Genomic DNA, 12,802 nt, shown 5'->3' with positions numbered 1-12,802 from the left:
CCTGCTCCCCAGGTGGGCCCCAATGCCAAGGAGCTCTTCCGGCTTGTGGAAGACTTTGTGGATGTCATTGGTTTCCGCATGAAGGACCTTCGAGACGCGTACCAGGTGACAGACAACCTGGGTAAGCCTGTCCCTCACTCTGCTGGCCCTTCGTGCCTCGGTTTCCTCCTCTGCATCCAGCAGTCCCTCAGGGCCAGTTCCCAGGATTTACTCTTTAAAGATTTCGGCCCCTAGTGGGCTAATGGTGGGCTGATTGAAGGCCAGCAGGAAGGTCAGCGGGGAGGCACAGAGACCTTGGACCAGGGTCACACACTGGAACCCATTCCACAGCCAGCCCTCTTACATGTCCCTGGGGATGGGGGGCTCAGTCCTTCCTCTTTGGAGATTTGAAGTCAGGGACAGAGTGTCCCTTTAAAGTTCAGATCCCAGAGCCTACCTCACAGGTGCGGAGACTCAGGCCCACAGGGGGCAGGTGCTATCTGGAGGTGGCTCAGTGGGTGGGGCCAGCACCACCTCTCAGGAGGGCTCCCTTGCCTTGTTCCCCCATTGGCTGACCTGGCCCCCATTTCTGGGGAAGGCCCAGATGGCCCAGAGCAGGGAGGGCCTCGTGCAGCTGCGCGGCAGACCCAGGGAGTCCCTGGGTGGCTGGCTGCCAGGGTGACAACACAGTCCACAGCCCCTGTAGCCACACTCGGGCATGGCCACAGTGCCCGATGCCCCCTGCCCCAGGAACCACAGGCAGCTCCTCGTGGTCGCCCTGCTCATTCGGCACCTGTCCCATGCATTGCCTCTGCTACCCAGCACTTAGCTGGCTCTCTGCCTCACCCCTGAGCCCCTCCCTTGTGTGTCAGGGACCCATCAGTGAATCGCCACACACCCTGGCCTCAATCCCCCACAGCCCCTTCTCCTTCCTGCTCACTCCCCAGGACCCTGCCCCATGCAACCCCCTGGGGGAGGGAGCCTGGCTTTCCTCCCACAGGCCTGTGACCCCTGCCTGGGCGTGACTCCGTGACTCCGTGGGGTGGGGTAACAGGCAAGCTGGCCCCTCCCAGGAGGAAGGGCAATGAGGGACACCCACAGGAAGGGCGGGGCCTGGCCAGGGCTGCTGCTTCAGGAGACCCAAGGCTGGGCCTGGCCTGAGGCTTTTCAGGGAGCCGGGCCCCAGGGACAGGGTCCCACAGGGAGGGGTCAGAGAGATGGCAGCGGGAATCTGTCACCAAGGCTGAGGCGGGGGCTCAGAGCCCCCAGTCAGGCCAGGGTCCAGCTTTCTGAGAGCTCTGACCAGACCCTGCCTGGCCCACGCTTGCTGTCCCCGTCTGCCACCTCACAGGCTTAGAGCGAACACCTACCTGCTCAGGGAGTGGGGGCACGTTCAAGGCCCAAGGGCAGGCTGCCGGCAGAGGCTGGGCGGTTGTCAAGGCCCTGGGTCTTTGGGGGAGTGGCACCAGCCCCCGCGCCCCGAGCCGTGCACCTCTGCGAACTTGTTGCACCCTCAGGTCTACCCCTCCAGCTCTGCATCCCATCTCCCTGTTTGTCTGTCTGTCTGTCGTGCCCCAACTCTCGCCCCCTCCAGTCCTCAGCATCCACAAGCTGCCGGCCAGCAGGGCCATGGACATCAGCTTTCCCATGAAGGGCTGGAGGGCCACGGGTGACTGGGCCAAGGCTCCCGAGGACCGGGTCACTGTCTCCAAGAGTGTCTTCTCCACGGGCCTAGCAGGTGGGGACCCCAGCGTCGGGGGGGGGGCTGGCAGGTGGGGACCCCAGCCACAGGGGAGGGCTGGCAGGTGGGGGCTCCAGCCACGGGGGGAGGGCTGGCAGGTGGGGACCCTAGCCACGGGGGGAGGGCTGGCAGGTGGGGGCTCTGGCCATGGGGGAAGGTGGCCTGTGCGATTCCCTGGAGTCTGACTGCCCCTCTAGAGCCAGGGCTCCCCTCCGTTTCTTCTCCGTCTACCCGAGGTTTCCTTACCCCTCCAGGAAGCTCTCCCTGAGCCCCAGGAGCAAGGCCTTTTCGGGGCAGCCCCTGCAGCATGACCACTGTAACCCCATGTTAGAAGGCTCCCAGATATCTTTGCTGAATGGGTGAAGGGGCCACCTTCCTGCAGGGAGGGAAACTGAGGCTGAAGGAAGGAAAGGGACTTGCCCAGAGCCACAGCCAAGTGGTCTGGCTACGGACGAGAAGCCGTGGCCTGCAGGGACCCAGCTGCCCCTGGTTCTCCAACCACAGAGCAGTGTCCCTGGTGTGGGGTGGCCCACCTACCCTCCAGGGACCAGCACACACAGCTCATCTCATAAAGGATCCTTTTCACAAGGGCAATGGTGGACACCAGGGTGGACCCTCCAGCCGGTGCGGGTCAGAGGGCCATCTGAGTGGGTCTGGGCAGGTCCAGGTGGGCAATGGTGGCAGGAACTGATGGAGTTTCTTTTCCAGAGACTGACGACTCGTCCGTGTTTGTGGTGGGGACCGTGCTCTACCGTAACCTGGGCAGCTTCCTGGCCCTGCAAAGGTGGGCGCTAGTGGGGTGGGCCTCAGGCCATGGGAGGGGCAGCTGGGTGGCTGCGTGTGGAGGGCCAGGCGTGGTGGGGACAGACTGCCCTCACTGTCCACAGGAACACGACCGTTCTCAACTCCAAGGTCATCTCAGTGACTGTGAAGCCCCCGCCTCGCTCCCTACTCACGCCTTTGGAGATTGAGTTTGCACACATGTACAATGTGAGTATTCCACGTGTGCACGTGTGCATGTGTGTACACCCACACACGTGCACACATGAGCGTGCTCTGTCAGCCTGCATCTGCTCACCGTGCTCGGGCGTTAACCCTCTCGGCGCTCATATTGGCCTTGTGAGGAAGCTGCTTATCCCTGATTCATGGGGGAAACTGAGGCTCAGGGAGGTGCCAGCTGCCCAGGGTCCCAGCCGCCACCCTGTGGGGAAGAGTCTGTCCATCCCCAGAAACAGAGTCTGCCCACCCACACCAACACCTTGGCTCTCTGTGCCACCTCCTGGGCCCCTGGGAGACCCACTGCTCAACGTGCCGCCAGGGTGCCCAAGGCTGGGAGGGGACAGGACCGCCTGGCTGGGCCCCCAGAGTTCTAGCTGAGAGCATCCCCGCAGACCCTGCTGGAAAGCCGGGTTGCAGGCAGCCATGTGGTACCCCCGCCCCAACAGCCCTACCTCCCTGGGTCAAATTTGCACATGCACTCAACGGCTCTGGGGTGGTGGCCCTCATTCGGTGGGTCAGTGTTCAGCATCCTTGCTCCCCAAGGGAACTCCTGGGCCCCCCTGGCCTTGCTCTGCAAGGCTGCCACTGGGCCTCAGAGGGGCAGGGCTGCCAGAGCATAAATTGCCCTGGGTTACTCAAAGCCCAGGCCGGGGCCCTGGGTAGCCATGGAAGAGCCCAGCTCTGCCCTTTCTGCTGTGTGACCCTGGGCACAGTAATCACCCTCTCTACCTGGCTCATTTCTTCATCTGTGGAAGCAGGTGGGGCTGCAGGAGGACTTGGGCTCCCCATCCCCACCCCTGTGTTCAGAGCACATGCCTGGCAGACCATGCTGCTGTCCCCTCTTGTTGCCCTATGCTGGGGCCCAACGGGGTGTGGGCGCAATGTCACCAAAGCCCCCCAGCCCTCCAACGGGCCACCCTCTGGGACACAGCTGTTAGAACCCAGGGTATCTGGGCCTCTGGCCACCTGGGGGCCCTCCCTGGTGTCCTTACTCTGTCTTAGTGGACGGGTCTTAGATTACTGCACTCAGCTGGTTCAGAGAGAGGAGGACCTATCGCAGGCCACTTCGCAGCAGGGAGGGGGCTGTCAAGCTGCAGCCAGGACCCCTTGCCTGCCCTGAGCCAGGGTTTCCTGCTTGTAAAACTCGTTGGCTCAAGGTCGGGCCCTCAGTCTCCCGGACAGGCAGAGCGCACAGCACAGCAGAGGGCCTCCCAGCCAGCTCGGACCCCAGGGCCCCGCAGGCTTCAGGCTTTGACCCTTCTCTTCCCTTTCCCCCAGGGCACCACCAACCAGACCTGCATCCTGTGGGATGAGACGGACGTGTGAGTTCACTGGTTGGGGGCTCCGGGGAGGCTGACCTGCGGGAGGGGGTGCAGGCTTTGTTTTGGCGTCGTCCCGCACACGTGTGAGTGCCTCATGACCCGTCCCCTACCCACGTCTGGCTCCGAGGCGGCCTGGAGCCCACCTCCCACTCTCCTCCCACTCCCTCCTGCTGATACCCACAGTTCAGGGCAGGAGAGGGGAGTCGGGCAGGGACCTCCCCATCCTGCTCCCCACCAGAACGGCCAGCATCCTAATGTTTGGGGTTGGCTAGCCTTGCCACAGCAGGCAGGCAGCGGGGGCTGTGATGTAGACTGGGTGAGACTGGTGGAAGGTGGGTCCTGGGACCCGCTGGCCATACATGGTGCAGACAGCATTGTTGGCGTCCACAGGCCCCACAAGCATGAGTCTGTACAGTGGCCAGGGCTGTGGTGGGATCATCTCCCAGATGGAGAGGAATGAGGGGCAAGTGGGGAGGGCCTTCAGCACAGACAGATGGAAGTGGGTCTGCAAAGGGTGAGGGTGAAGGCCTTGGAGGTGAGGAAGCTGGAATTCCAGGACATGGTGGGGACAGAACCTATGCCCCACAGGCTCTCGGCACCATGTAGTTTGATTGTCTGAGGATGGTGGGATCTGGGAGCTGATGTCATTGTCACCCCGTCACTCCTTGGCACCGCTGGCCCCTGAGCCTCCCTGCAGCCCATCCCTGGGCACTAGCAGTCCACACAGCAAGCCCCTTGAGTTGTGGGCAATGTCTTGGGTGGTCAGGGAGAAGAACAAGCCTGCCTGTCAGAGAAGGGGGGGACAGAGCTCCAGGGGAAGGTGCAGCATGAGCAAAAAGCGTGGGGGTTGGATGGTGCAGGGAGGCAGGCCCATGAGGCCTGGGGTCAAGAGCAAGCAAGGGTACAGGTGCAGAGGGGAGACAGGGAGTGTCATGGGGCCAGTTTGTGGGGGGTCACATGTCAGGAATTGCTATAGGTATTAGAGCTGGGATTGCATTCATCCATCCCCCATCCATCCCTCCCTCTACCCATCATTCATCCATCAACCATTTACCACCCATCCACCTATCCACCATCCATCCACCCATCCACCATCCACTATCCATCTACCATCCTTCTGTCCATCCACCATCCATCCACCCATCCAGGTAGCATCCTTCATCATCCATATAACCACCATCCTTCTATCCATCCACTACCATCCACCCACCATCCATCCATCCATCCATAATCCCCATCCATCCACCCATCCATCCATCCATCATCCATTCACCCATTCACCCATCCACCCATCCATCCACTCATCCATCCATCCATCATCCATCCATTCACCCATCCACCCATCCATCCGTCCATCATCCACCCATCCATCCATTCATTATCCATCCACCATCCATCCATCCATCCATCCATCATCCATCCATCCATCATCCATCCATCCACCCATCCACACATCCATCCATCCATCATCCATCCATCCATCCATCCATCCATCCATTATCCATACACCCATCCATCCACCCACCCACCCATCCATCCATCCATCCATCATCCATCCATCCATCCACCCATCCACCCATCCATCCATCCATTATCCATCCACCCACTCACCCATCCATCCATCCATCATCCATCCACCATCCATCCATCCATCCATCCACCCACCCATCCATCTACTGTTCTTCCACCATCCATATATCCACCATCCTTCCATCGATCTACCATCCATTCATCTGCCATCCATTCATTCATCAATCCACCCACCATCCACCCACCCATCCCTCCACCCATCCACCCATCCACTCACCACCCATCCACTCACCATCCATCCATCCACCTACCATCCCGCCTTCCTTCCATCCATCCAGCGTTTACCATCATCTACCCACTGCGTGAATTCTGAGCACTGATGAGACCCTGCTCTGGGAGGTCCTGGCTCTCAGGGACTCCCTCCAGCGGGGAGAGACAGTAAAGTACAAACAATTAGATCAATGCAGTGTGCTACCAGAGAGGCCAGTGGAGTTTGTGGAAAGTGGGGTGAGGTGCTCTGGGGCTCACAGAAGCCTCTCTGAGGGGTGGGCTTTGAGCAGAGCCCTGACAAGCCCAGCACTGAGCACACGCTGCCAGGGACAAGCATCTTGGCAGAAGGAATGGCCAGCGCAGAGGGCCTGAAGTAGGAGTGCAAGGCCACGCCCCATGACTTCACCCCCTAAATGACAGACCCCACTGCCCCTTCCTGCCCAGGTCTGGGGCGTGCACACAGGCTAGGGCTGGGCTGGCCTTGGGAGAGCTGGGGCGGACCCCACGGCCAGAAAGCAGGCTCTCTGGCTTCGGTGCTGTGGCCTGATTTTCTCTGCCTTTTGCAAGCGGCACGGGATCTTTGTACAAATGGGGAACTGGAAAAGAATGGGGGCAAAAAAAGCAAGAATGAAAGGTCCTGCCCCGGGCTCGCCACAACCCAGTCCGGCCCTGCAGCCAGTGTGGAGGCTCAGTGCTCTGCATTTTCGGGGTGACGGTGGCCTCGCTATGGGTGACGGGTCTTGCCCCTGATGTCAGCACAAGCCCCTCGCCACCCCAGGACCCACCTCCCCGGGCTACTCAAAGGGCCCCCACCCGCCGCCCCCATTTCCTGCGTGCGCGTGTCGCGCGTCGCGCGTCCCAGCACTGCCTCCGTCTCCACATGCTCCTGTTTCTGGGTACTTCTGTGAGATGGAGTCCCCAGCGATTTTAGGCTCTTGATCCTAAACGACTTTCCGGCAAGGGCAAGGTGTGACCCTGTCCCTCACCCTTCCCGGGCAGTAGGCTGTGAGGAATCTGATGACTCAGGCTGTGACCGTGGGCGACGCCCACTCTGGGAGCCTCAGCTGTCAGTCCTGAGGCCTGGGCTCTGGGTGTTTAAGGGCAGGGAGAAGAGCAGCAAGAGCGCTGGTCGGGTCCTGGGGGCTTGGCCTCAGCCATGGTCCATGTCCTTCCCCTCTTGGACCTACTGGGCTCCAGGGGTGGGGTGGGCACCCCATGGGAGTGGACAGTTAAAGGACTGGGACCTGGGGCTCCAGGCAGTGAGGACCAGAGGACCGTGCCAGCGGCTGTTCCCATGACAGCCAGGTCCTGGCAGCATTTCACACATGTTCCGTGTTTGGAGCTTCACGCCACCGTGGGAGCTGGCTGAGGAGACGCGCGTGTTCTCAGCCAGGCCCTGAGAGAGGCAGGAGTCCAGCTGAAAGCTCCCAGCTGGTGGTGGCTGACCTCCAGCCAGGCAGCCAGGGGTCTGAGGACAAGGGCAGAGGCTGACGGGGTAGTGCTGGCTTCCGCCCCCTTCCCCCGCCCTCGCCTCCCCTGCTCTGAGACCAAAGGCCCCTCTGTGGCTTGGAGCAGTGCCTCCCCCAGGAATGCAGCTAAAAGAAAACCCCCAGCGCCATGTATGTGTCGTAGTGGAACTGCGCCCCACAGGGTTTCCCAGGGGCTGTGTTTAGGAAGGAGATGGATGGGCCTTCCTTCCCAAGCACCTCGGGGTGTGTTCACCCTTCACTGTTCCCACCAGGATCACAGCGGCCAGTTCCGTGTTTCCCAGGTGACCCATCACGGGGCCCCAGGGCAGGGACCAGAGTCAGCTTCCGCCTGTGTCCAGGGCCCGGTATATGTCTGACATCAGATGGGAAGGGGTCCAGAGCCCACATGTCTGCAGAGGGATTGTGAGTGCTGGGGGAAGGTTTGAAAGTGAGAGCCGTCATTACCATCAGTGGAGGAAGAGTGACCTCCTGTCTCTATGACCTTCATCCACAACTGAACCCTGACTGCACCCTCATCCTGGTCACATACTGAGCCCTGATCCTGGTCACACCATGAGCCTTGATCCTGGTCGTACCCTAAGCCTTGAGCCCAGTCACACTGTGAACTTGATCTTGGTCACATGCTGAGCCCTGATCCCAGTCACACACTGAGCTTTGACTCTGGTCACACTCTGAACCCTGATTCCAGTCACACTCTGAGCCCTGATCCAGGTCACACTCTGAACCTTGATCTTGGTCACACTCTGAGCCCTGATCCAGGTCACACTCTGAGCCCTCTGATCCTGGTCATACTCTGAGTCCTGATGCTGGTCACCCACACCTGACCCTGACCACACTCTGAGCCCTAATCCCGGTCACACTCTGAGCCCCCTGACTCTGATCACACTTTGAGCCCTGACCCTGGTTACACACTAAACCTGGTCCTGTGTCTCTGCTGGGATGGCTTGTGCACATCACACGTCATTACTCATGGCATATGCTTGCAGGGCTGCCTCTTCTTTCAGCCACATGCGACACTCGACCACATGACACAGTCTCTCTTAGAAAGAATGAGTCAGAGGCTTCCACCCACCACTGCAGACCCTTCAGCCTGCTCCCTCCCCCCTTGTACACACACATACTTAGATGCATGGGCCCGACACCCACGCTCAAGACATCTGCTCATTCTCTGTAAACACTGAGCCCCCTGCAGTCCCCCTTGTACCGCAGTCCCATCCTCTCTGCCTCAAATGTACCAGCCTACCCAACCCTGCACCCTGGCCTGGTATCATGGCTCAAGGGCCCCCTTGCCCCCGGATCAGCCTGGCCAGGGGCAGTGAGGCTGCTTGCAAAGGAAAAGGGGGCCTGTAGAATTCCCAGGTGTTCACACCAGCAGGGGGTACAAACCCTTGGCACATCCTATGTCATTCCTCAGCCAAGTGTGTCTCCACTGCCAAAGGGGCAATCTGTACCCCTAGAACCTAGCATTGCTCAGGTGAGGGCAGCTGTGGTTGTAAGTGAGGGAGTGCATAATGGATGCAGGAGTAGGTGGTGAATGGATTTGCGGTGGGGAATAAGTGGGTGGGTGGATAAGCCATGGCCCTGATTGGGTGGATCTGTGGAAAATGGATGAGTAGATGGGTGTGTGATTGATGGATACATGGATGATGTATGAGTGTATGAATGTGTGGATTGAATGGACATGTGGTTGATGGATGGGTGGACAATGGATGAGTGGATGGATGTGTGGATTAGATGGACATGTGGTTGATGGATACATGGACAATGGATGAGTGAATGGACATGTGGTTGATGGATACATGGATGATGGATGAGTGGATGGTGTGTGGATTGGATGGCACGTGGTTGATGGATGTGTGAATGATAGATGAGTGATGAATGTGTAGATTGAAGGATATGTGGTTGTCGGATGTGTGGATGATGGATGTGGAGATTGATGGACGTGTGGTTGATGGACCCATGGATGACGGATGAGTGGATGGACATGCGGTTGATGGATGTGTGGACAATGGATGAGTGGATGGACATGTGGTTGATGGATGTGTGGACAATGAATGAGCAGAAGGATGTGGAGATTGAAGGGTGATAGGTAGATAATGAACAGTCAGATGGACTGAGTGTCAGTCTTCCAGATCTACCTGAACCATGTTACCACACAGTGGGTGATTTAGAACAACAGAAATGTCTTCTGCCCTGGTTATGGAGACTAGATGTCTAAATTCAGGGTGTTGATCAGGCCATGCTCTCCCCGAGGGCTCCAAGGGGGGATGCTTCCTTGCCATTTTCAGCTTCCAGTGGCCCCAGACATTCCTTGGCTTGGATGCTTCACTCCAACCTCTGCCTCTATTTTCTCACGGCTTTCTCATCCATGTGTGTTTATGTGACTCTGTATCTCTCCTCTTCTCATAAGGACACCAGTCATATGGGGTCAGGGACCACCCTACTGTGTGTGACTTCATGATGACTTAACTAATTACATCTACAAAGATCACTTTCCAAACTAGGTCATGCTCACAGGTACTGAAGGTTAGGACTGCCACATGTTTTGTGGAGGGACACAATTGAAGCTGTAATAAGATAGATGGATAAATGGGTGTGTAGGTGAATTGTCCATGGCAGGATGAATGGATGGCTAGAGATGGGTAGGTAGATAGATGAGTGATCGGGTAAAGAGAGGAAAGAGGATGGGAGAATGGATGATAGAATAGAGGAGTTGGGGTGGATGGAAGAGGAGATGGATGGGTGGGGGGCTAGATGGATGGATGGAAATGTATGAATGGATGGATGATGGAAGGAGGGAGGGTGAATAGATGGGTGGTGACTGGATAGATGGGTGGATGGGTGGATGGGTGACTGGATGATGGATGGATGGATGGATGGATGGACGGATGGATGGGTGAATGGATAGATGGGTGAGTGCATGGTGGATGGATGGTTGGAGGATGAATAATGGATGGTGGGTGGATAGATGGGTAAGTGGGTGGATGGGTGATTGGATGATGGACAGATGGATGGGTGGGTGGATGGATGAATGGGTGGGTGCATGGTGGATGGGTGGATGGATGGTGGATAGATGAATGGTGTATGGGTGAATGATGGATGGATGGATAGTGGATGGATAGATGGGTGAGTGAGTAGATAGGTGAGTATATGGTGGATGGATGGATGGATGGGTGAGTGGGTGGATGCGTGAGTGGATGGTGGATGGAGGGATTGATGGATAGGTGGGTGGATGGTGGATGCATGGGTGGTGGGTGAAGAAACAGATGCACTGGTTGATAAGGTGTTAATGAAGGCCAGGAACACATACTGGGAGTTAGGCTCTGTGGTTCTGAAAGGACAGCTCCCTGGATGATCATATTTGGGAGGTTGCGTATGCAGTGTTTTTAACTCTCTTTTGTTTGTTTGTTTGTTTATTTTAAATAATTCACCAGGATTTCCTGGAATATAAAAGTCAGAGCTAGCAGTACCCTCCTGGCCATTTGCCAGCCCTCACTTGAGAAGTGGTACAGCTGGGTGCATGGGCAGGTGGCCCAGAATAAGGCCAGGGTCCTGCCGGCGCTTGTCTTACTATGCTAGCAAGTATGTGACCCCAGACTCACCTCACAAGGACTCTGGGAAGGGAGGAGTCCCTGCCTGTCACGTCATGTGCTCCTGATCTTCATATACACTCTCTGTAAAGGCCCTGAGAAGTCCTGCAGTGGGTTCTTATTCACCTGGGTGAGGCATGCCTTAACTAGCTCTCAGCACCCAGTCATCCCATATGGTCCTCTCCTGGACCTACACCAGCTGAGCAGACAGGCTGCATGGCACAGGGTGCAGAGAGATGTCTTACACTCCCTCTGCACCCCTGTCTGAAACCCAACCACACCCCAGGACCTTTTGATGTGCCCCCGTGTTACTCTCACAGGGCTCCCCTATGTGGTCCTCTGACTTCATGGCCATGGAGACTGAGGCTCAGGGAGCTCTCAACAAGCCCAGGGTCCCCCACACGTCACTGCACCTGAGCTGACTCCACCCACAGAGCCCAGGTGGATGGGAGACACACTCAGTCTGGCGCCCTCTCTGGGGTCCCTACCCAAGTGCTGTCCTGGTCCCTTTAAGAGCCTTGCCCCCCACACCCCGCCCCTGCACTGGTTTCCTAGGAGAGGGCAGTGAGGAGGCAGGCTGAGGGGGGCCAGCGGAAGGGAGACTTGGCAGGGTCCCCAGGTTGCTGTCAGCGGCCGGTTCCCAGCCCGATTTCTCCCACGCTGGCTGGCCTTCTGATGGGGGGAGAATGGAGAAGGGGTGGGGGCCAGCTCCACACAGAAGCCCCTTTGGTGCCTGGGTGGGTCCCGGGGACCCACAGCAGTGAGTGTGTGAGCGGGGGCAGGAAGGAGAGCCGGGGACTTGGTGTGGTTGCCTCGCCTCCCGCCTGGCGGAGGCCAGCCCCCACCCCGCCCCAGCTTCTGCCCCCTGCATCCTGCACTCAGCCCCTTCCCCTTGTCCTCTTTCTCTTCTCTTCTCCTGGGCCCTGGATTGAGGGCAATCAGGGTGGCAGGGTGCTCTGTGGGCCCCCTCCTGGCCTGCTGCTCCCTCACCCAGGAAGTTGCCTCGAGGCCAGCCAGCCCACCACTCACAGGGGGCTGCAGGGAGCCAGTAGCCCATGAGGTGGGAGGTGGTCTGAATGTGCGCAGCTCCCGGCCTCCACTCCACCACGCCTGCCCCGTCGTGCTCCGCCCACCTCCTGCCCCCAGAGCCAGCGTCTCTGGGTTCCCCACCCCCTTCTGCAGACATCTCCCAGCTCTGACCCTGACCTGCAGGGACCCCTGTGTCCCTGTCTGTCCCCCATCAGAATGCAAGAGACTGAGCTAAAGCCCTTTGAACATGGCCCATCTTGGGGGGTCATGGGAACAATTCACCCCTTTGGCCCACTTGCTCCTTCACCCCTCCCCCACTCACTCCTTCAATCCCTTGACCCACTCACTCATTCATTCCCTGAGTGTCTCTTTCCTGTCTGACGAGGGTGACAGGGTCTGTCCTCAGGGACACCTTGTCCTGGTGGGCCCACTCCCCATATGGGATGAGAGGGGGACCTATGCAGGGGTCGGGAGCCAGGAGGGGGTCTGGAGGTGCCAAGCCTGCCTGTGTGCCATGGCCAGCACCCCCCTGGGGTGCCAGCCTGGGCCCACCCGTGCTGAGGGCAGGGCTCTGTGGAGTCCTGTGGCTGGTTTGGTCTGGGGTGCCCGGGCAGCCCCACTGCCCAGCTCAGGGATCTGGCTCTTGCCAGGCTGCACAAGACCCGCTGGGTCTCCCATCTGTACAGGGGACAGGGCGGATGCCCGTGGGCTGTGTCGTCACAGAGACACTGTGTCTGCCCTCTTCCCAGCCCCACCAGGCGCCACGGTGGCTACTGCAGACCGTGGCCCCGGGCTGTCCCTTTCCACTGTGGGGGGGCCTGTGCTGGCACAGGTGGGGGCGTGACGGGCCTT

General features: G+C 58.9%; 1 protein-coding gene across 1 annotated transcript in view; it reads left to right on the top strand.

Moving 5' to 3' along the window:
• ADGRB1 (adhesion G protein-coupled receptor B1) overlaps positions 1-12,802 on the top strand; it is a 69,962-nt gene that overhangs the window by 19,627 nt on the left and 37,533 nt on the right. The window contains 5 exon segments of the mRNA XM_042780913.1: positions 1-121; positions 1,574-1,717; positions 2,429-2,504; positions 2,608-2,710; positions 3,998-4,041. The exon segment at positions 1-121 is cut by the window's left edge and continues 13 nt beyond it. Of these exon segments, the coding sequence (XP_042636847.1) occupies positions 1-121; positions 1,574-1,717; positions 2,429-2,504; positions 2,608-2,710; positions 3,998-4,041 (488 nt within the window).

The sequence above is a fragment of the Orycteropus afer genome, unplaced genomic scaffold, assembly GCF_000298275.1.
Source record: "Orycteropus afer afer isolate SDZICR_OR568_19922 unplaced genomic scaffold, OryAfe1.0 scaffold00069, whole genome shotgun sequence".
Classification (NCBI taxonomy): domain Eukaryota; kingdom Metazoa; phylum Chordata; class Mammalia; order Tubulidentata; family Orycteropodidae; genus Orycteropus; species Orycteropus afer.
Note: the sequence above shows the minus strand (reverse complement) of the source record. Positions and strands in the feature narration are given on the sequence as shown.